Source organism: Fopius arisanus, unplaced genomic scaffold (genome assembly GCF_000806365.1).
Source record: "Fopius arisanus strain USDA-PBARC FA_bdor unplaced genomic scaffold, ASM80636v1 scaffold00007, whole genome shotgun sequence".
Classification (NCBI taxonomy): Eukaryota; Metazoa; Arthropoda; class Insecta; order Hymenoptera; family Braconidae; genus Fopius; species Fopius arisanus.
In genome coordinates, this window is record NW_011887746.1 from 1,044,768 (window position 1) to 1,070,111 (window position 25,344).

Sequence of the window (25,344 nt, forward strand, 5' to 3'; positions counted from 1 at the left end):
ACAGTTGCAGAAATATGGTATTCATCGCTCCAAACTCACCAACTCACCCCATACCGACCCATCGTATGAAGAAAAGAATCGTGTAGTCGTCAGTGCAGAAGGTGAGAATGCGAGTTGCAGAGGTACAAGGGGATGAGGGGGTTGAATCACTCGTGTGTACTTCTCCACTCCTCGACGACGCGCCACATTGTTTTCAACGATACTGCAACGACTTGTTCCCCAGTTGTTACATTTTTCCTTTTTTTTTTTCAACCCCTTTTTATCTCTCTCCAACGCCCACCAACACCCGTTGGCGTATCTCTCTCTTTTTTCAATTTTTCTCCTTTTTTCATTCATCATTTTTGTCATTTTTATTCTGCTTTTATTTTTGAGATGAGCTATTGTATTCCGGAGTGAGGAGGTGGGTGCATCGGGGGTGGATCGAGGGTGCATTGAGATACGTCGCTCGGATAAACCTGATTATTTTTCAACGACGTGCAACCATTGTTTTAATTTTCACAGCCCATTGACACAGAGAACAAACACGAGCTTGGAATTTGAGTGCGCGGGGGGAATGAGATGTTCGTTGGGTTTATTTGTTGTTCAATCTCGAGTGAGTCAAGTATTCGGCGACATGTGGAGGTGGAAAAATGGTGGAAATTGTACTGGAATATTTTGTAGCTTGGCGGTAGAAGGGGGGGGGGGAGTAAAAAAAAATGTTCTCTTGGTGTACTGGTTTCGGAGAATAAGGCAGGTCATTTTCTCGATGGGGTCGGTGACATTGTAGACAAGATGCCGCAGTGTCACGCGCGGAGCGTCTTGTATCTTTCCAAGAGTGCGCTGTGGGGTCCTCTTGGCGCCGTGTCGTCGTCTTCTCGAGTCCCTTAGAATGACTTGTGGTATTGCTCCATTTTAGGATAATAAAAATGAAAAAAATGTCGAGTCCACGACGAAAAATGTTGAGCATTTTACCACATTTTTCATCAGAATTCATCAAATTCTTCGATATTTCAGGCGTGAAAAAAAATGAATTTTTTTTTAATGTCGATGGCAATAGACTGGCATGCGGGGGAGGAAGGTTGTGAATTCGATCCCCGTCGGTACCAATTTCTGGTGTTTTTAATTTCTCGGTTTCATTGCTGGGCGGGAGCATCGTAAAAGAGACCGCTGTACCTGACCAAAGGTTTTCCCCTCAGGTGAGGTTTGTCTGGATATATAGGCGAGTGGATTAGGGGGTGGTGGGAGTGGATGTCCTCGTAAAAACCCGAAAGTATATACGACTGAAAGAATGAAAAACTAATTTTTGTGAGTTGCGGAGAATTTTACTTCATTTTAATAATGGAATTGACGAAATTTCAATTAAACTAAATTAATACGGCATTTAAATCACTATTTTTCAATTCTTTGAGGAAACGGTGGAAAATGATGTTCTGAAATGCGAGGAACTTTCTCGAATTAAAAAGCTCGCATAAGTTCCATCATTTTTTATCAGACTATTTTCCGGCATTTTCTCATAATATTTTTCATAAAAATGCAGATTTTAATAAAATACGTGTAAAAAATGAGGATTTAATGAGGAAATCGATGAAAAGGAGGGAAAGAAAGCAAAGGGTTATCGTTTTTCTCAAAGCCACTGGGATAAATGTACATTGATATCGGATGTTCCGTTGGTATTTTCTTTGGACGGTTTTCCATCCATTGGTTAACGAGAAATAGAATGAAAAAGGTGCACAAAATGGTGCTTTTATATATACGAGAGAGTAGTGACGCGTAACGCCACGCGTTTGTAATTAAATGCGTGCCCTCTCCAGCCGATTTATCCACGATAAGACTTTACCCCGACAGAATATCGGTAAACATGCATATCCAGTATATAAAACAGTCTGGAAAATGGTGTATGTGTGTATTAGCGTGACGGAATTCCAATTAATGAATCCCTCATGTCAGACTACTCGTGTTGCTTCTGCGAGCGGTACTTTTACGATTGTAAGTATATGCGCTGGTTTTGTCTCAATGGACTCGGGCTTTTTGCTGATTTTTTTTTTTCTTTTTGAGAGTATTCGAGAAATACTTTGAAGAGACACAGACCATGTCAAAACTTTTTCTCTCGACTGCCCCAACGAGACGAAGATCAAATGAGAATTTTTTCATTTATTTTTCCATTGCACACAGAAAAATCAAATTCACTTGATAGACTTTTTACGATTTGTCAATTTTATGAAACTTTTAACCGTTAATAATATTATTATTCTAACCGCTTCACGGCTAGTACACGAGGAATCAGATGTTTATTTAAACAAATTGTGATATATATTGAAGGGTCATGAGAGGTAATAGAATAAAATGTGATTGACTGCAGATTAGAGAGACAATAATTTTTTGTAACACCTTGGTGTCGGTTTGAGTTGACATTTTTAGAAGAGTATTAAATGCTCCCAATGACCTGGATAGCTATTGGTTTATAACTTTAGATTAGGAAAGTTCATATAAAAGTGATAGCAGCATTTGCAATAATTTTTCAAATACTTCGTATATTTCTTCCACAAGAATAAAGTGTGAGCCCTGATGATGAGTGCATATTGTGCTCGAAACGTTGGCTAAGATTGAATGAGTTCTTTAAATGCCTAATTTCGTTCATGATGACGGTATACGGTTCACGGAGGAGTTAGAATTGTAATTTGTCATTTCTCAAGTCTTCAGGGTTAATAGTTTCGTAACTACAATGAAGTCTTGAATACAATTTCGCCTTGAGACTGCGAGGACTTAAATTCCAAATGAAAAATCTGAAATTGCACAATAGCTATTGAAGATAATGGAATATTCGCAGAGAAATAATTCAAACGCAGTGAATTAAATACGTTAATTTTAGTTTATTAAAAATGGCACGAGGAAGAAATGTCTGTTCTCTATGACCTGCCTCAGCAGACTAAAAGTGGTTAACGAGACCAAAAGAAAAATCGTCATCTCGAGACAAAAGATCCCCAGTCTCTTTGCCACATGACCTCATTGCTTATGTTTATGTTTAGTCCTAACATCTCTCTCTATGTTGATTGATTTTTGAAACCATAGACTCATAAAAATCAATTCATAGAAGACTGAAGTTATATTCCAACAGAAGAGATATTTAAAGGTAATTTTATAATGATTTTGCAGATTGAGGATGGACGCGACAGCGGAAAGGCCGCGAACCGCTGGGCGGATAGCACCAAGCGGTCGTGTCACACCGACAGTTCACAAGTCCAACAATGCAAGGCGGAAAGCTATTCCAGTACCACCGCCCCGTGTACCCACCCCCATGCCCTCGGCTAACAATAATCATCAGAGGTGAGTGGAATGGCTTCTTTTCATTTTAAAACAAGGGATAAAAGTGCGTTTTACGTCTATTAACGGGAGTGGTCGGGGGGACGCAAGCCGTTGAGCAAGATAAATAGCTTGAGCTAAGGGGAAGTAAGAGGGTGAGCGTATTAACAGTGTCCAGGTTTTGTCTCAATTCTTCCCTAAATCCGCCTCATTAAATCTCGTTTTACCTCGAGTCTTATTGTTTTTCGAATAGTGGATATCACATTATTCATCTCGTCATTCATAATTCTCCAGTATTTTCCGGTTCTCCTATATTTTTTTCCTTTTTTTTTCAACATCCAGTTTTGTAGAACTAATTTAAATTTTTCTTACGTTCTGATGAAATCTCGTGGTAGAATTACACGGAGTTCCTTGAAATTCTAGTGCGAGGGTGACGTGATAGGAAATAGGATGGAAATGATAATATGGAAAATTATGGTGATGTTTGAATGTGCTAGGGATGTCTCTTGATTTGGCATATCTGATCGAATAGATAAAGTTGTCAAACACTTTTGAATGCACTCAAAGTCGTATATCTTGAGTCAACCCCTTTTGCAACTTCCTCGAGACTATCGTTTGGGGTTGGCTGGTACAAAGCGAGTGGGAAGTGGGTAAGAAGCGATGGTTGGAGTAAGAGGGTAAAAACATAGGACGCCTGGTCCAAGTGACCAGTGCCGCGTGTTTCCGGAACTTTAATCAGCCACGCCAAACTAATCCTGCCTACTTAATGGGGCCCCAGCCATCTACCCCAAACCCTTTCTAGCCACTACTGTTATACAACTGGAAACTCACGTTAGAACTGACCGTCCAATGCCACCAGGCTTCTCCGCGAACCCTCTTGTTCACGCTTCAGTTGCATTACGTGATCAATAAATGTCCCAATCTAGACGGCTTTGCCGGGGATAACAAAGAGTATCTGATTTTCTAAATTGAAACTTAACAAAAACATTCATTTGAAGTATCACTTAAGTACTGGCCCGTTTTTACTACTGAGAGATCAATGGCATTTCTTTTTGGCCGATAAATCCTCCAGATCGCTGTTTCCCCACATCGATGTTGCTACTGATGGACTTCTAGAACTAGAATCTAGGTTACTGATTCGCCTAAATTTTACCAGATTCCAAATCTCGCAAGGTGGATATTTCTAAATTTATTTACGACACCCAACGCTCCATTTTATTTTGTTGGGTTGATGATGACAGCCAATTGACCAATGGGAAATGATCAGTTTTATTTGGATTGACCAATGAGGGGTAGGATTACGCGTGAAAAGTCTTACGTACAGAGAAAAAACTTCCTTTTGCCAAATATATTTTCTTTCCACCAGTAAATCTGGCAATCACTGTGTAAATACTCCCATAATATTTACTAATGCCAAATATATATTCTTGTAAGTAAATATTATTGGCAAAAGAAATTTGTTTTCTCTGTGCGCGTGAAGTTAGCCGAAATCTTACCCTCGACAACTTGATTTTGCAGTATTACCTTTATAGAGAGACTGGAGAATATAATTGAAACACCCAGTTTAACGGTTCCACACACCTATGCAGCCAAAATGATTATTTTTTCATTTTCTGACGAACTTACTATGGGATTGACTTAAAAAAAAAAACGTTCCGCCGTTTGGCAATAAGCAAAGAACCCCCAAAGTTCAAAGGAAGGCCAACAATTTTCCTGGGTTTTTCCAAAATTTTAAAAAAAAACCAAAAACCGAAAAAAAAAAGCAACAAAAAGAAAACCCCAACAAAAAAACTCCGGAACCAATAAAAAAAGGCAAAAACGTAAAAACGTAAAATTGGTTAAAATAAATCCAACCAAGAATCCGCAAAAAAGAAAAAAAAAAGTGAAATTTGGCTATATATATATGAGTGCGAAACTTCTTTAAGTCTTGATTAGTTGTACGATTCTATTCACTTTGATTACATGTGACGTTTGAATAAGAGGTGAGACTTCAGGGGTGGATTTTGTTTTTTTCTTGTGTTTTGAAGAAAATGTAGGGCAGTGATGGAACTATTTTCTATTTGGGGATTTCACTGGCTAGGAAAATTGAATAGTGGGAGAGAAGTCGAGTGGTTTTGGCTGATAAAGAAGACGCGTTGTATCCCAGGGTCCATTCGTTCAGCAGTCGTGATAGACGTGTCTTTGGCTGGTTTGACTGAGTATTTGTATTTTTCTATAAAAGAGTCCGAAGGATGTCTTAAATTTTGGCGATGAAATTGTTGAAACAATCTTTGATCTATGAGCCTTTCACGTCATATTCGACCATTACAATTTTGAGAAGTTCTTTTTGAAGAAATCTATGTGATTTATGATGTTAGGAAATTCTCCGCCCAAATGGAATTGATTAAAGATTGAATATTTTCTTTGATTATTGATTAATTAGTTTTGTTCTAGAAAAAAAATTCAGAATGGAACAGTCAATACGAATCAAAAAGAACTACAAATGAAATAAATTGAGGTGAAATCCAAAACCGTAAACATAATAAAAATTAATGATAAATATGATTCATTAAATTAAACGAAAAATAATATGGAATTTGAATAATTCAATTTAAATATTCTATTCGTAGTTGTTTTTGATTCGTATTGGTTGACGTAAAAGTTCGTCACATTTTTATTCTCGTGCACATATTGGAAAAGTGATTCAAGAGAATAGGAGACAATCATAACATCCATAATTCATAATAGCCTTCGTCGTATCTAGTCAAGCCAATCAGTCAATAATATATTATCAGGATGTATGCATTTTCGGTTTGATTTACAATCACACGTTGACGCATTGGATCGCTGGATGAATGATAGTCCCCATCACGTAGAAATATAGAATAACGACTGACAAACATTGAAACAAGAGAGTCATGTTTCAGTGGGTGCTCGAGTGACAGCGCTCGCGCTTTATCTTCCCTGTACTTGATCGAGCCCAGAAGCTCTAGAATCAAAAAGAGAGAATTGCCAGAGAATAAAAAAAAAAGAGGAGAGAAAAAAAACTAGAATGGAAGAGACGAGGCTACAGCCCACGAGTGCCCACTTGTCTGGTTTAAGCGGGAATACTTCGATCGTGCGGTTCGTGCTTATCGGAATTTTTTAACGAGGATGAAAATGAGAAATTAATTAATTCTCGGAGAATGTGTGGCGATATATTTAATATAATAGGAATGTCGTTTTGCACGATTAGGGGCGGGGAATCGCGGTATAAATGTGATTTTTTTTTTATTAGACGGGGGTAAGAGGATGCTTATGCCGGGTAAAATGTGTGGCTCGTGCACTGAGAGGTGTCGGGCTGTAACGGGTCTCCTGTTGCCAAAGCTTCGTGCACCTCTCGGGTTTGCTCCCTGAGCCATGAGAGTTATACCACTTCTAACCTGACTGTCGATCGTATTCCCGTGGAATTTTAACGAGCCGTATGTACCCGCTTCCAACCCCTTGCCCAACCCCTTATTCACCGGCCGCTTTAGCGTCTAGTCGTCGTTATTTCACGGAACTATATTTCAAACGTTTATGTAACTTTGTTATTTTCACGTTTTCACAGATTTTTCCTCCCTTTTTCCGGTCCGTTCTGTTATTTTTTCATTTTTTGCACCAATGTCCAAAATTCATATTTTATCAAACATTTTAGTGAATTTTTACATATTATTATCAGATTCATCGATTATTCAATAATTAAATCTATGGAAATTTGCAATGCAAATTAAATAATTAGTAATTAACAATGGATTAATACAAAATTATTTTAATTATGAAAATCGAGTTCATTAGTTGATTTGATTAAGTTTTATTCGGTTTTCTAACCCACTGTACCACATTAAATTTGATTAATCATTTGGCTCAACTTTTGCAATTACCTCTGGGGCTCCCTGATTTTTTAATTATAGGATACAAAGAAATTTTTCATTGAAATGAAATTGAAACAGTTACTCAATTGCTGAGTGGGGTTTATGTGAAAAATTTGAAAAGGAAAATTCATATGAAGGCATCTCTTCCGAGAGACTTCACAATTGTTCAGGTATTAGACTCATTCATAAACAAAACTGCTCATTAGCTCCATTTATTGAAGTGTAGGCGGTAAAAAAAAGCGGGTGGGGAGGGGCCTCGTTAACATCTGAAATTCCGCTGGTCACATTCGCAAATATAACCCCAGTTATAGGGCAAAGTGAGCATTACAAAGCACCGGGTAGTGCTTTTGTATCAAAGACCTACCCGTATGTGTTCATTAGCAATTATTTAGCTCTTTGAGAGTGCAGATAGTGAGATATACTGGGAGGGGTAGAGAGTGGATTTACTTCACAGGACTCGATATTATCCTGTGTGTAGAGGTGTTCCTCGGTCGTTGTACTCGGTGTTACGGGAAATGAAAAATTTGTGCATTTGACATCAAAAGGATATAACGACCAGTCATAAAAAAAATTGGGAAGAGGGAGTTTTGTCTGGGAAATGTGGAGAGCCACGTTTATAGCCTCCAGGAACAATTTCGTATTCTCATTTTGAAAATTCAAGGATTCAATCATGATAGAAACTTGAAAATCAATTTGTGTTTGGAAAATTCGTTTGAGTTCTTGGATTTAAAAAAACAAAACAATGAATTTTTCATCGACTGTTGGCAAGCTATTACCGACGCTCTCTGCATTGCCGACGACAGTCAAGGGAAAATTGACAGTGAATATTGAAGTCCCGCGGCGTCGCGACGTCGGTCTAGTTCCCGACGTCTCCGTCAAACGGCGCCAGTCGATTCAATTTACATTTTTCATCATTTTTTTTTTTCATTTCCGCTCTTTTACACAGATAACTCAGAGATTTCTTCTAAAAATCAATTTATTCATATTTCGATTCTGGACTTTATCGTCGATATACATTTGAAATTGTGGCATTTTTTATTCCCCACATTTCGCGGATTTGGAATATAAAGGTTTTTATCCAGACACCGGTGGTAGAAACCATTATTTTTTTTATTCCTGACACTGCGTTCCATTGCCGATAAATATTTGAAATATTGAATTTTTCACTCCGCGAATACCATGAAATTTGAATATTTAGTTTTCGACTCGAAACTGGCATTTAAGGTCATCAACCTTGATTGGCTATCCCAATGTATGTGGGTCGTTGGCGTTTAAATTTTTTTGCTCATGAATGGTAGAGGTAGATTTTTAATGCCATATTATGGCGATGTTTATCGTCGGATTACCAGCTCCACGAGAGAATAAGAAAAATGGGTAATTTATTATTTGTTATTAATATAATACGGGAGATATAATAAAGGGGCTTAATGGCACGGACGTTAGAGGCACCGAGAATTCATTGATTTACACCCACTTGTGAGAGGAATCAAGTCAAATGAGCTTTTATTGCCTTTAATCCTACACCGGGGAGACGGTAGTTTTACGAGTTTCGTTTATGCCAGACATAAGCTCGTTACCTATATAGTTAGACTGGCCTTCGAGATTTCCCATCGTTCTCATAAATGTCCCCACGTGGAAAATCCCTTTTTACATTGAACCCCGTACCCCGCGTCGTCGTGTCGATTAAAAGCCCAACTGGGATATTCCGTGTCAGACTTTAATTATCCTCGAGAAATTATCCTTTATTAGGTGCACGTGAATATATTTTTTTTTCTCCCAGCGAGATGATGAGTTATAATGGGGAGACAATTAAACGCGTTGGATTGTCACATCTTATTTCAGGGGCTGACTGCGGAATTCTGGTGGTACGTGGATTGAATAAATTTTCTATCCCTGAAGAGTCGTTTGTCATGACTGGATCATAACGAGGCGAATGTCAGTATTTTTGGCAGTATAATTGATCTTGTCGCTGGCACACGCCATTGTGGACAATTAGGTGACAATAGATCGTTTGTAATACATAATTTTTTATGGAGTAGAGAGGAAAATTTCTGTGTGAATGGGAATTGATGTAAAAATCATGGGAATTGCTCGGTCACGAGTGGATGTTATCTGCAAACCGAGGGTTCTAATAGTGAGTTTAGATATATCTGACCCGAATGCGTCGTGCTTCCTCGGAGGCATGGGTTATTTTTTACCACCATCAGTACCAGTTATCATTGTTACTTGTGGGGGGATGAATAAATGGGCCAGATCAATGACAAATAGCGGGTGAATGTGGTGTACGAGGTGCGAAAGAAGGCGTGAAATATTCAATATGGGCTTTGTGCATTGTACTAACGCCACGGGATATCTTGTGCGAGGCACCATATGCGGGTCTATCACACCTCGTCATTTGATGGGTTGACGCCCTAGGAAATTGTGGTACATGGATTTCTCGTGTCGTCTATCTCCGCCCCGCGAATCATACCCGATCATCGATATTCACTGCGTTTTTAACAATGGGTGCACAGACAAAATTACATTTTTTTTAAACTTATCCATTTTGTATGGGAAATCTATTGTATATTTAAGACAACTATATAATTTAAATCTCTCCATTGAAGTCCTATTTCAATTCTTATCTCAAACGAATTTCTGTGGTACTTGTCAATTTATATTGTTAGAAAATGATAATTGACAATTTCGATTTGAAAAACTTGAATTTTTTAAGAATCATAAAGTGATATGAAATTTTTGTGGAATTCTCTGTTGACGAATCAGTTAATCTCTTGGATATTTTGGTGATTCTCTATTTTGAGGAAAATTGAGGTAATAATTTCCCCGACTTGTCCATTGAGAATTCAACTCAATTTGATGTTTAATTTTCACGACGAGTCTGAAAATTGAAACTTTCATTGAAAAATCGATTATTATTTATAATGAAAACCCCAATTTTCTTGAATTTACAAGTCTCACAAATTTTTTATTGAAATTCAACTCGAACTAATGGAATTAAAAGTTGAAAGGATTTTGAGACGGAAATTTAAAGAAATTCCTGCCAGTGTAACTGGCGACTTTTTTACTCTTCGCAATCCAGTGGACTTTAAATAAATCATTTAATGATAAAAATAAAAGAAATGATTAGTGAGTTGGACTGAAAAGCAAACAGAAATTCAATACCCGCTTGAGCTCATCAATTTTATCATTTTTCTCCGATAAAATTCCGTAACTTGAGTAATTGAAAATAAAAGCGTGTTTTCTCGGTGGAATTTCTGAAGAAATAATTGTCATTGTCGATAATTGTCGACTGGGATTGAAGTCATAATAATCTCCGATTTCTCAAAACAATAACACCTGGTGAATTTGCGGTTGGCTATTGATGGATAGCGGTGATGCATTATTTGTCTTCGGACAACGGACACGTTATGATACACAATAGAATAGCATTGAGCTTGAGATAATCCCCATCTGGACAGGTGATATCGAGGGCTCATGGGCCTTCGCCCTTTTTCTCCCTCGTTTTGTTCGGCATAACCTGGGATATTTTGCACTGGCGATCGTATCAAACGCCTCGTACCACTGGATGCATGCCTCGTTGAAGCCATTGTCGTCCATTCTGTGAAGCAAAACTTTTACGTCGTTTCCTTCATCCGGAGAAATATGGTATCGTTGGACAAAAGAAAAATAAAAATGATGGCTATACCTCTTTCACTCTTTGACATCTTTTATTTTTTTTTTCATTCGATACTTTACAGATGTTGCGTTATCCGAAGGCGATCCTACGGGTTGTCGTTATTTCGAGATGGAACATTTGTCGTGAATCATAGTTTAAAACTCCATCCGTGAATGTCGATTATTAAATACGAGGGGTCAACAGGAGTGATACGTGTTGGCGGAAATTTCTGTGGTTTCACAATAATGCACTCCAAGTTTCCCGAATATTTCTAGATTGTTGGGATTTCACAGGGTACGACTGAAATATTGCTAAATTATTCGGTAATATCGGGTGTAGGAGAAAAGTTTAGGGTTGTGTGGTTATTGGGTTGAGGGTCTACCACCCGTTGGGAAAATCTCTCATACTGGAACTGTTTTGAGGGGTTCGGTGTCGTAATTTAAACGAGTTTTTGGGGTAATGAAGGCCTCGGTGTTTACTCCAGAATGGAAATTAGAATTAATATGGAAATCAGAAACGAGAAAAAGTCGTCTTAATTTTCTCTGACTGCTACCCTGTTTCTTGATTTATTTTTTACTTTGGAAAAATCTGAGGGATTGCTGGAGCAAATTAATTATTGTTATTCAATAATTCAATAATTCAATAATTTAAGTTTGCGAATGATTATCTTGAAATGATAATATCAACATATATAATTATGGTAATTATTTCTAATAGTTCAGCGTCAAAACTACTATTTCTAGGGCCAGAATTCAAATTTTTCCAAGGAGTTTCCCCCGATTTTTCTTATCTATCGATGCAACGATTATTACTGTTATTTCTATTCTCGAATTCACTCAACAAGATATGAAAATTGATTTTTTATGCCAGCGTTGAAATATTTTATAACGTTGTTTCTTCAGGGTAATAATTCATTTTCGAAAAAACCAAACTAATTGATACGTGGATTTAATTCTAATTAATATCGATGACTAGGATTCAGCAATACTTACACATGAGAAAAACGATTCTATAATTTCACAGACTCATTAGCAAGGAGAAGCCAATCGGAGGTGAAGTTTGAAAAATATGTTACACGCATACACAAAATTGTATTTTTAAAATTTTTTAATGACAAGAAGTTCATATAATATAAAAAAAGAGAAACTTAAATTTTATCGGTTTCAATGCTTCCATCCGGTAACAAAAAGACTAAATTTATGTCTTGAATGGATCGAAGTGGATCGATTAATTCAAAGCAAGCAGATTTCGATACAATATAAATCACTTCCTACAAGATAAGTGCAACAAAGTTGATATCTCTTTGGAAAAAAAATTCGAAGGTCTTATAATAGCTGATTACTTAAGTATTAGATAACCATTGAGTTTTTTGAATAATGTAAGAGATGTAGATGAAGAGCGTGAAAAAATGAGGGAGATCTTGGAAACAAGGGAGAGTAAAAAGTTCTTTTTTCTCAGCACTTGAATCGATTGAGGATAGAGAATAAAGTAACGTTTATACGATTGGTATATAGCATACAACGTTTACGATTAATCGATGGTGCATGTTTGGAAATTTGTCGTGACAACGTTGGATTATCACCATCGTGATGGGAGGTAAGATCGTGGTACAGTCGTTTTCACGTGATTTACGCCTACACTCACTCTCGAACCGTAAAACCGCGTGTGAAACTTATCTTCTTTCGTTAAATCCATGTATACACATCGCTAGTCCAACACTTAGTCGTTAACACACCTCCAAACCGATGCCCTGACGCTGACGCAGGTCGTATTTCAGTAATAAATAGGCCTTTTTCCCCGCGATGCCCTTCAATCTGCTCAATTTTTATTTATTCATATTCACGCATATTTGATGGGTGGGAATAGTGAGGGTTCTTGAAATTTTTGTCAATTTTCCAAGTGCCACAGCTCAGACATTCTCTGGAGAGTAAGATTCAGTGACTCTGGAGAAAAACAATAGGAAAATACTCGATTTATTCGACAGGACAGACAAGATGCCTGGCATCTCCAAGTTTTATTAACTTTTCCCTGGAACGAGTGGCAAACGAACCGTGGAGAAAGCAGGTTGAGAATTCCAAGACCCGGGGAAAAGCCACATTTTCTTGTGCTTTTTTTTTTCACGCACCGTATCAAACCAACAGGGATTTTCTCCCTCGTATCTCACATTACAATAATACACTTATTATATTCATACCCTCTACACCGGGTTCAACGGTTTCCCCACGAGTTACTCGGGGCCATAAAATTCAAATTTCAACGTTACTTGCCAAATGTGTTGAGTTATAGAAATAATAGAGGTGGAGGAGATCGAGATCCACTTCGATGCAAAGTTTTCGGTAAAATTGGAAAAAATTCATGAACACGGGAGATTTATTGAGATCAAAGTCTTTTATATATCTCTTTTAAGAGAATCTTCAGAGAAAGAACGTCAATTACTCTTATTCAAAATTCTTGATTCCATCCATGTTCATTCTTTGTTTGTCAATGGAAGCATTATTGAAATCTCATTCAATTTGAGTTTTGTATTTTTTTTTTTGTTATGTCAATCGTTTTTCGAATCATTTTTTTCTCTTATAATATACCAGTCTTCTTGAGCCGTAGCCCTCGATATTAATTAAAACTCAATTCATTCATCAATATTTTCAATTTTTTAGTTTCTCTAAAAATCTGTTTTTAAACACAACCGAATAAAAAAATCTTATAAAATAATTCAGCGATGGTTTAAAACAATTGTTCGGATGTCTTCTTGAGGAAGTTGAAAGATGAAAGTATAATAGAAGTAATCGTTGTATTGATATATAAGAAAGAGTGGCCAAGATTCGTACATTGAAAATAGTTTAATTCTAGGCTTGCCGCAAGGTATTCTACATTTAATTTCACTAGAACTTGTAATAATAGTCTAGATGCTATGTTATTGAAATTAGATGATAATTACCACAGCTATATATGTTAATATAAGATTCCAGATGATATTTTCAAATTTCGAATTTTTTATTGATTTTTTGAATTGTCAATTTTCTGATTTATTCATCCATTCTGGTTTGATCCTTGATTCTTGATCTTTTATATATTTCAAAATGGTTCGAGTGTGCATAAGATAATATGCATAGAAAAGATTTCCATAAGATTTTATCGAAATTTTTGGATGATTGCAGTCAACCCTTCGCAATTGTATTCTTAATTTATTACTCGGAGAGAAATATTCAAGAAAAATTACGAAAGCTTTCATCTAATCCGCAAATGAGAATGATTTCAGGTAAATTATTATACAAATGTAAGAAAAAAATCTGAAACGTTCAGTGAATTTTCGGGACTGTCAAAAAAAAGTAGGAAAAAGTTAAATAATTTTTCTGGAAACTGTAAGTCTAACGGAGATTTCACGAACCATTATCTTCAAGAATTTTCCCGTAACATTCCGCCAATTGTTTTTTGCGAGTAATTTTTAATAAACTTTTCTCTCTGTGTAGTATAAGTTTACAATATTTATCCAAGCTCACTGAAAAGTTCGTAAGAATTCGCGAAGACGAGAGATTGATGAATTAGCGAGTTGTTTGAATTTTTCGCTGAAAATCAAGCTGGAAATTTCCAAGACGAAAGTCTTGGTCTAATTAAAACCCATGTACCTTATGATAATCAGTGGTGAATAAATGCCCCGTGTTGTACCCCCGCGAAAAACAAGAAGATGGCTGGAGATTACTAATTGGACGTTGGTTGCGGGTTTCGGTGGTTATCTCGCGCTGAGAATCTCAGAAGAACGAGAGTGCACCCGAATATAATAAAAACTCGAGCGCGAATTCCCAAAAATAAAAGGAGCAATTCGAGAAGCCGTCCATTTGTTCTCGAGCTCCGGCCACGTCCGATCACGCGTAGTTATGATAAAATATTGACAAACTTTAGTAGATACCGTTGAAAATATTCAGCCCAAAAAAAAACACCCCTACCTCTTTCTTTATTTTTTTTTTACAATTCTCACTCGAATGTTGGTGAGTGCCTTTGCGAGAACAATGGGCCACAAATCACCGAGACTTGGGACTCTCCAATGCTAAATCTCAACGGACTCCAGACTAACCGGTGCATACGGGCATTCTAATAACAGATGGACCACAAAGTGGCTCGAACGATTTTTTATTTCCCCCCCTCCATCCTCCCTATCTACTGTAAAATTTACAACGAAATGCCGTTTCAATGGGGTGTGTACTCTTAAATGAAGTTGAATTGATTTGAATTGAATTTATTGGCTCGAGACGTTGCGAAAAAAAATGGTTTTGCTCCCGAGGACTCATCCTTAATTTTTACAAATTCCTGACATTGACATGTGTTAATCTAAATTACGGATTTTTTCACGGAATTAAGTGCAATAATTCGGATATACCGGGCCAGCATTGTTCGTTAATTAAATTGAATTCTGGGAGGACTCAAAGACCAAGCCCCCTGGGGGAGTGACCTATGAGTTTTAGGTGAGGAAAGTGATTTTTCATTAATATCGAATTTTTTAATCGAAAAACTGTTGATTTCGTGTATAATCACCTCCTGGCGAATATTAGACTAACATTTATAAATTATCGTGAAAAAACGGAATTTTTGAAAAAATAAAACAATAAAAAAATGGCTGGATAAAATCGATTTTTATTGACAGCGAAAGATGGGTCCAATGAGACGTACGTTTGAGGAAAAAAGATTCAATTAGGTAAAGATGAGGGTAAGCAATCAAGAAAATGAATCGAAAAAATATATACTGAGTTGATATATGACAAAAAATGGTAAAGTTAAATTCGAGCGATTGCAAAGCTTCCATTCGGAAGCAAAAATGTAGAATCCAAAGCATCATCTGGCTCTATCTTTGAATTATATTAATTGTGAAAAATGAAGTGCCAAATCGTAATGAAAAATTCTAAAAATTGATTAATTTTTTTCTCCGCGGAAAGTACGATACATTGCTGCAGCAGTCTCTCCAATTTCCCGTGATCTTCAGACATATTTTACAACGGTAAAAAAATAAAAGTAAATGCAGTTATCGGTGGCAAAGAGAAGAAGGGAATTTCGATAAAAATGAAATATTGGATGGTGTCGCTGAAGCTGGTGCTTTTTGTTGTGCAGTAAGGTCATTAAACGTAACGATAACACCCTGTAAAATATACTTCGATTTGTTGGTAAAGTGTAGTAACACTCGAGTATCATTGGAGAAATCCCCTCAGTCGGATGGATAGTTGGCTCGAGGTGTTTTTCGCACATCAGTAACGATCCAATTTGTGAGAAGCTAGAAAATACGTCAGACAGATGCTATTATTTTTCTTCTTACGGAGGCGAGAATATACGGCGTATGAATTTCTTCCTTTGCCCTTTTTTTTTTAAAGAGAATGAGTCAACTTTATGACCCAGTGGTTTACGTGGTGGAAAATAGACGTCTTACCGTGGATATCATCATGAGAATCACATTTTAAATTATCCGGAATTGCCCGGAAGGTCCGCGGTATCACGAGAATTACCCGGTAATAGGACATGGTAATCTTGATCCTTTTTACCACGAGTGGAGTAAGTAAAGAGATGCTCGTAGGTATTTCTGATTTTACAAGGGGGTTATGTGGCACGTGCGAACGACGATGAGACGTGTTGAGGGTAACGGCAGCTCGTGTTCCATTGTAGGTGAACCAATCGGGGCTTTTTGTGGATATTCATTGCTCTCTCATGTTTCATGCAATTACGTGTTCATTCTTTCACTTGAGGCCCCTCATTCCTCAAAAATTCTCCCAATTCTCTATTTATCCCCAAAGAAACGTTCAAAGTTCAAGAATTTTTTCAAATTTTGATTTTCTTTTCTTGCCAGGCGAATTTATTATGAATTTTTTATGAAAAACTCATTGCATATCCAGGAAAAATTCTCCTCAAATCCCATCCGGTGCTAATCATTAATATTTCTAGAAAATCTCCATCTGAGAATTTTTTCCAGAATAAATGAAGAATTACTCATTCATTACACAGCGTATAGTTATTTTTGTTAATAAACTGCAATTTGAAATTTGAAAGAAGATTGCAATAAGAAGAAATTTCAATCATAAACTAATAGATTAGAGAATTTATTATTATTCATTATTATTATTATAGCTATGGTCAGTATTTAATTAAATTCTGTTGAAGTAGAATATCCCGCGACAGGCTGAGAATTCAAATACTTCCGAAGTACGAATTTTGGATAATCTTTCTTATATATCGATTAGGATTTTCAGACTTTTAGGGGTTTAATGAATCGCCAGAACACGATAAAATACAAAAGAAATTTCGAAAACAATTGCAGAATTAATACGAATATAAATTTCCGCGTGTATTTCATAGAATAGATAATTGACTGTTGGAATATAGCCTCAGTCTTCTATGAATTGATTTTTATGAGTCTATAGTTTCAAAAATGAATCAACATAGAGAGAGATGTTAGGATTAAAACATAAAGATACGCACTGAGGTCCTGTGGCAAAGGTACTGGGGATCCTTTGTCTCGTGATGACGATTTTTCTTTTGGTCTCGTTGACCACATTTAGTCTGCTGAGGCAGGTCATAGAGAACATACATTTCTTCCTCGTGCCATTTTTAATAAGTTAAAATTAACGTAGCTAATCCACTGTTTTTAAATTATTTCTCTGCCCCCCCACTATATTCCATTATTGACTTTTTCCGATGGCGTTTTAAAATGATTTGATTAATACCCCACAGTGGCCCATCAATTCGAAACAAATAACCTTTTACAGCACCATGAAATATCTTGCTTGTCTTCCAACAATGGCCTCGCCCTGACAACAGTAGGGTGTGCTAAAGTACAGATTTTATCGTCGAGCCTGTAAAAATCACATATTGGTTGTCATACGTTCGAGTGCAGAGCAGCAGCTCAGAAAAAATATTCATTAATCCAGCTCTTGAAATTAAAACAAAAATTCTTCTCAACAGATAATAACTAAAAATCCGTAAAACATAGATTTCTTCAATCCGCCTTTATAAAATCCCAAGTGATAAATCAGAGAGACTAACGCCCTGTATGTTTCGTAATCTATTAATATTTCACTTTTCATTCCAACAAAATGGAATAAATCGCGAAGGAGGCTGTTGCAGCGTTGTTCACACTATTCGCCTCGTTTTTACGATGAAATATATATCGGTGCTGTTGGCTTGGATACTAGAGTGTTCTTGAGTCTTATTTCTTTTTCCAAAGCAATACAAATGGAGTCGAGTGTGTTTTTTAATCATCTGGAGGTGTGGAAATACTGGAAATCTCTAAATTTCTGGGCAAAGGGAATGCAATCTTCTTCTTCACTGAGTTATTTCCTAAATATGGTGGAATTTCTCGGTGTTATCTTTTGGTGGGACCCTCTGGGAATACTCAGTCGAATAGTTATGGTCTGGGGTATCGTAACGATAGTTTGATGGGAGAATCCGTAGTGGTGCCGTATTGGTCTCCATTGTGGCTTTTGCGACGATGTGGCTTTACAATAGAATCAGTTTGACGCATTCCAGGGTGGGGAAGGGGAAGGGGGAAGGGGGGAAGGGAAAAGGGGGAAGGGGGATCGTTAATTTTGCGGCTTCTGGATGATAATGGTCCCGCAGGTGGATATCATGATGCAGAGTTAAACGCAATTGCACTAATAAACCATTATGCTGGGACATGAGTCCATTTCGCTGGGTGGATTGTAATGACTCATACATCTCAGGTGAATCTCAATTAGGAATTTCATGTCAAGATTCTAATTGATCAAGTTCTGACTATATTTATTACATCTTAACGTTTAAAAAATCAAAATGATTTTATTTTAATTGAGGATATGACATCATTATTTCATGAAAATGTAATACAGTTTTTTAATATTTTGGTTATTTGCAATTATACTTTCAATTAATTAGAATCGGCTGAGTATTAGAGAAATTTGTATAAATCATTTTATTTTAATTGGAAAACATAATAATTTTCGGGAAATATCACAAAGACGTTTGGTTTAATTTTTTTTTTTCATTTCTGCGGGTTGAATGATTTAGAATATCGTGGGACAGGAGAATATTTTGAAAACGGATATTTTCTTTGATTTCAGGAGTAACACGAATATGGAAAGTGTGCCGGTAATGCCAGCGCCGAAAATCGAACACCAGGGAAATATCGATAAGATTGCCAAGAGGTACCTCGATGATAACATGCAACAGGCCTGGATCAATCCCCGTCTAATATCCATGGTGAGTAATTATCAATGACAAGTTATAATTTCATCCATCTCTAATAACTGCAAGTTCTAATAACTAGCCTTGGTTTTTCCCGTGAAATAAATTCAGGCTAACGATTACTAATAATAAAAATAAACGATCCAAGGAAATGAGACACTAGTCTTAAGTTTTAATAAGCGCCCCTTTATTCGCTTCATTAGCGAAGTACAAAAGTAGCTAAATAATTAAGTCGAAGCGGGTGAGAATAAAACAATGGGGCATTCTGATATGGCATTGTCCAGGTTCTGAGTGAAGTCATGGTTATCGTAAGTTAATTATTACTCATTGTTTTAGATATACAGGTCTTTGTTTTTATTCAATTTCTCGTGGTCTTTATAACCTACAGCAGTAGAGATTTTTTTTCCTTCACTTTCATTGCTGGGGAGGTAGATACGCTGACAAAGAAATTTTCTGTGATTTATAATACACATTCACGGTGCCGTCATCCAAGGGGGGTTACCACAATATGACCAACGGTATAATGTCGTTGGGAGTTTAGATTTTTCTCGGCTTCAACTGTGTTTCATCCTGTCAACCCTCTAGACATGCCAGTTGTGCTGAATGGGCTCTTCGCTGGGGTTCTCCACCCAATTGTCTTTTTGAGAAAGTTGATTTTAGTCGAGGGGTGTTAATAGAAAACGGTTCATCATTTTATTGAGTCCATCTTTAACGCAATACGTGAAAGTTAAGAGAAACAACTCCGAAACCTCTCGTTTTTATCAATGATTAATTCTATCAATTAAACATGTAATGAATATATCGTTTAAAAATATGCATTTAACGAATAGTGGCACCATCTTTAGCTCAGCTTAGCTTATGAAAATTATTTAAATTTTTTCAATATACATATATATTTCAATATATATATTCATGTACGCTTTTCCATTTTATAATGATAATGTATAGCTAATATATTGAGCTTAGTCAATAAAATTTTCTTTGAATATTTAAGTAAAAAATACAAGAAAGAAATGTGGAAATTAAAAAAAAATTCAATGTATTAGTTACGTACTTTCATTATAGAATGAAAAAATATACCTGAGAACTATATTGAATATATAATCATAGATTTCATTACTCTAATATATTTTTTTTGCAAATGCCAGTAATAGAAAAATATTGCAAAAATGTACATTCCCTGCACAAAAATTGCAATTTATATCTCTTCTATATAAATTGAGAAAATTGAAAATTGATTCACGATTCTATCTCATTTTGATTTATTTAACGAGAATGAATTTTCTGTGTATTAATATTCTTTCAATATATTTATTTACCCGTGGAGGAATGCGCCATTGATATAAAGCAGTCGCGCATTATTTTATATTTCTGCTAGCCCATCATTAATATCATGTAGAATTACATTTCCCTCAGATTATCCAGGACAAAAAAAAGATATAGAGTTGAACGGGTGGGTAGCTCCGGGAAAATGTGCAATTCTTCCGCCAATTTACGATAAACCGCAGTGGTTTTTACGCTTACAAAATATCGCTGATATAGCCGAGGAAAAAAAGTGTGTTAAGTCAAGCGAGGGCTAGCGTTCGCCGAGTCGAAATACAAGATAAGGATATTAAAGATGAGGAGGAGGAAGTGAAGAATAAAAGGGACAAGGTTGAATTAAAAACGCCTCACGACCTCCCACGAATATTTTTTCCACCCCCCCAGAATTTATGAATACATTATTTAATTCGAGATTCGTGGATCTCGACTATTACATACAGAAGCAAATGCGAGAGGGAAGGGGCCTGGCGTGAAAATGCGCGATAATTAAAAACGTCTTGAAGACTACTGGTTAATGAAATACATGGTTTTAAAAATTCCATTAAAACATGTCGCCCTGGAAATGGCTTTTATTCCACTTTCGAGGGCCTTTCATTAATTTTACACGCTGAAGTTTCTTTATTCAAGCGTAAAATTGATATTACGAGAAATACTTCTTCCAATTCAGTATCCCATATTTATTATTTCCATTAAAACATGAAAGTAAATCATAGTCAGAAGTTTGAAAGAAGTACTTTTCTTCCAACCGGAAATCACGACAGTAATTTCGACCCTTTGGAGTTGAAAAAAAAAAGGGAGGAAGAGGGAGTGGAAAGACCTGGGGGGTGCACTGGCCCTCGGAGTTTCAAGTTTTAAAATGCCGTTGGATCGTAACATTTGAGACCCCACTTTCACACGGAATCATCGGTGACAGCCAGTCCGCCCTCCTCCACCCACAAAGATTCGGATCATTTGCTAAAGTGCTACTTTGTGTCGCATAAAATGAAAGACTGAGCGTCTTTCACGCGACACTCCCTCCACTATATATTTTTTTCTCAATGCGAAAGTAAAACCGAGTTTTTACTCATCCGTCGCAAATACTAGACATCCGATATCAAGATATCATTCCGCTATCACCATAATTTCCATGCGACTCTCTTAAACAGCACTGGAGAGTTTGAATTACATTTGCGACTCATCACGATGAAATATGACATGACTTTCCGTACAAATGAAGCTAAAAAAATATCCGAGTCATTTCATTTCTCTGACACGCGTGATCATTAGAGTCGGAGTAATATCCACTGACTGTAGAAAAAACTTGATGAAGAAGATTTATCTGGTACAAACATGAATTTCTCCATTTTTCAAGTCAGAGCTCTTCAACTATTTTCGTTCTACTATTTGGTTACATGTCTAAATATTATTTGTCAAAATATTACGCCAGAATATTAACATTAAAACATTAAACCATTATTACATATTCAGTACATATTCATACTGTCATGAGTAACAAAAATTCTTTGCAAAATTATTATAATACACCAACGTATAAAATCTTACAAACTTTTTTAATATCTTCTATATTATTATTCATAATTATTACTATTGATTAATTAATATGTGAGAAGCAAGGCGTTGAGTCTTATGAATTATCAAACTTGCAAAAATTATGAAAAAAGAAACTAAGTGAAATGCAATAACAAAAACGTTCGTAAACATTTTCAGATGAATTATATTAATATTAAAATGATGACGCATGTTATGCAAATCTTATTGTCATGAGTAATGTTTTAATGAGAATATTATACTTGCCGTAATATAAAAATATAAATATATAAACGTAAAAGATATAAATAAAATAAATAATACCGTATTATTTATAAAAAAATGTTAGAATGGTATTAATAGGAGAATACTTTTTTATATCGATAAAATTTTACTGAAAAGTAGTTTTTCGTCTCAGTGTCGAATCCAAATGCCACCCGCGGAGTTGAAGAAAATACGGTCGCGACAAAAGGCTGATTGATAGTCCTGTTGAGAAAACTTTGTCCCAACGAGTAATGCCCTTTCGCCTTCTATTATCCTTTTTCCTCCAATAAACCGTCGCATTTCTTTTCCATCGCTGGTGGGGGATTATCAATTAATTCTCCCCCTCAATTAATCACCGACGACATCTAAATTTCATTTAACCCTTTCCACTGAAATATTTATAATGGTATCTAACTGTTGGCCCTCAAGATTTCTACAAGCCACACTGTATTATTGATATTCGATTGAACAGCGAGAGGCACCCCTCGGTGTATGAATAATTTTCACTCCTCTCAACCCCACCATTTCAAAGATCGATTGACTGAAATTGAATATTCTCACTGAGAAAATCGTTGTTTTAAAATTCACGTCATCAATTCTCGTCACTCTTCATTACCGCCCGGGGTACAAATAAATCTTGAGGCTGTGAATTTATTTCATTTTTTTTTTGTCACTCCCCTCGCCACCGAGATATTTAATCACTTCGGTAAATTCCAGCGGTGAATTCCCGTTGCTTTCCCCAAACACTTGAGCATATTGTATATATGGAGTATTATGAGCGTAGGGTGATGGCTGATTGAAAAGTTAGTGCTTCCCCAATCGAGATGAGTCCGTGGAATTAAATCACAGTCACGGAAGTGAAGATCGAGGGGGAGGTTTTGGGGCAAAGGATTCCGGGCTTTTCAGAATTATTGGTGAGGGGTTGTTGAGAAGTTGGGGGTCGTGGCTCGTTGAGATTGTTGCGGCGTTTGTCACTCGGTCCATTAGACGGCATTTGGCTCGTTTCCGTTAGAAGGAGCTCAGACTAACTGCGAATCGTTTGAATCCAAGGCGCCATTTCATTCTTCGGCATGACGTCTACATTTTTACGCTTGAAATCATTTTTTTTTCCTCTTCTAGAACTATTTCTCCCCCAAAGCGCTACATCTTTCTATTTTCTGTTCTATAGATTATTTCTATTGGCTGAAGATCCTTAGTCCATAGTCTTTTGCAATGAATTCTTTTTAAATAAAGTTCAAGTATTTTTTTTTGTTCAACTGAGTTCGCAATTGAACTGCATAAAATTAATTGAATGGATAGATATTCATTTATTCATCCATTTCCTATTTTTTTACGAGTATTTATTATTCTTTAGAGAACAAGAAAAAATATTAAATTTTAACATTATTTTGTATTTGTTGGCTAGTGACAGCTTTTGGTTAGTCATTTTTATCCGAGGGATTATTCATGGTTTAATATCATGACACAATGATTTCTGATTTCATGTGATTTCAAAGTGATTTAATTTCAGAGTGACACAGTGATTTTATCAAAGAATAACCCCTCGCATTTGCCTCACTTTTACAAGAGGCCCAAATTGAAAATTACAACAACTCGGCCATTACTATTACTACATTACTATTTAACATTTTATTACTATAATATCTATGAATGCTCAGTATTTAAATTATACATAAGATGTAAAAGTTATTTAATTAATTACTATACTGAGTCTAAAGAGTATTAGCGAATATTAACAATAGCGAGAATGGAATAAGAAATAATCCTTTAATTGCGTGCGTTGTAGTTAAATTAACTGAATTTTAGAATGAGTATTACGAAAAATCTTGGAACAGATATTTCAGTGAAAATAGTGGAATGCCATTGGCAAGGGGCGCAACTTTGCCGATTTTTTCTTCAAGAATTGATGAAAAATAACGACCGCCATGTATCCTGGAGTGTCTTGTTATAATTTATGCGTTATTTTTCTCTCTCATTATCAACGAAACAGTAGTACCTCCCACATTTAGCCGTGTCGCTGTGGCTCACGCATGTTACCTCAGTATAATGCCAGTGAAACAGCAGGTGGTTCACTCATTTTTCTTTTTTCACTTGCCCTCTCCACTCGAGTCTGTAAAAAGCCCTCCCACCCTCCCACCCTCCCCCAGAATGTCAGGAGGGAATGAAAAGCCATCGCATCCTCCTGACTCACATAAAGAAGTCGAGATTTCTTGCAGTCATTTAAGAAAAAAAAAAAGGTGGACAAATTAAAAAACTCAAATAGCGAAAGTGGAATAAAAAAAAGTGACATTGTAACACGGTAAATTCATGGCTGAGGGAATTCCGGAGAGTGCTGAGGCGTATTGGAGTGTGTAGCTGTCGTTAGAAGAAATAATGAGAAGTACCCACTTTCCGGGTTTTATTTGTCAGTTTGATGGCAAAATTCTGCAGACACGGAAATTTCATCGCCATGATTTTTACTTCCTCCAGACAATTTTCTTCTTTCTTTTTTTATCTCGCTCCTCGTGACATTTGGGGAACATCGAGGGGCAGAATATTCCGTAAAGATTGTACCCGCCTTTTCAGCGTAACGTCATTTGGTAGTTGGTTTGATACTGACCTCCACCAACGAGGGGAACCAACCACATTTCCAACGATGTGGAAGTGTGTAAAAAAAAGTTACCACTGAGCTCGTCATTGTCCGATAAATAGATCACAATGGAGAAATGGATTCTGTGTGATTAAATACAAACAGTTGAAAGCCTCTTCTCAATTACTTATCCATCTTGGCTTCGTTGAAAATCTAATTACTCGGTTACTGCAGAAGAGTTGAGAAATGGTGATGAAAAATGAAGGTTATCCAGTCGTTGAGGGGGGGAAAATAGAAGTATTGAGGAAAAATGGCGGGTGGGTAAAAAAAATTTTACTCGTTAAAATACAATTAAAGTTACGGAGGGCAGGAGCTTGCCGTTACAGCATCTGATTTATGAGGTATACCGGTGTATAATGGATTTCTTCAGTTAATAGTTTTTCGACGAGTTTTAATATATTCCTTCCGGATGTATCCCCCCAGCATTGAATGTCTGTATCATTCTGTCGCACTGAACCAGTCAGTGTCACACTAGATTTTGCTCGTCTTTGATAAAACGAAAAAAATAAGAAGAGAAAAATGTAATTTCGACGAAAGTCATTACCAACTCGTCGGAATTAATATTGGATGCATCAATCTTCTCTCATTGCGACTGAAGTCCT

At 36.4% G+C, this 25,344-nt stretch overlaps 1 protein-coding gene across 1 annotated transcript in view; it reads left to right on the forward strand.

The window, feature by feature from the left end:
* Positions 1 to 3,132: 3,132 nt before the first annotated feature.
* The window catches only part of LOC105273852 (kinesin-like protein CG14535), a gene marked incomplete at its 5' end in the record, with an annotated part of 151,135 nt that continues 128,923 nt past the window's right edge, over positions 3,133 to 25,344 (forward strand). Inside the window, 2 exon segments of the mRNA XM_011316529.1 lie at positions 3,133 to 3,303; positions 18,876 to 19,014. Coding sequence (XP_011314831.1) covers positions 3,140 to 3,303; positions 18,876 to 19,014 — 303 coding nt within the window.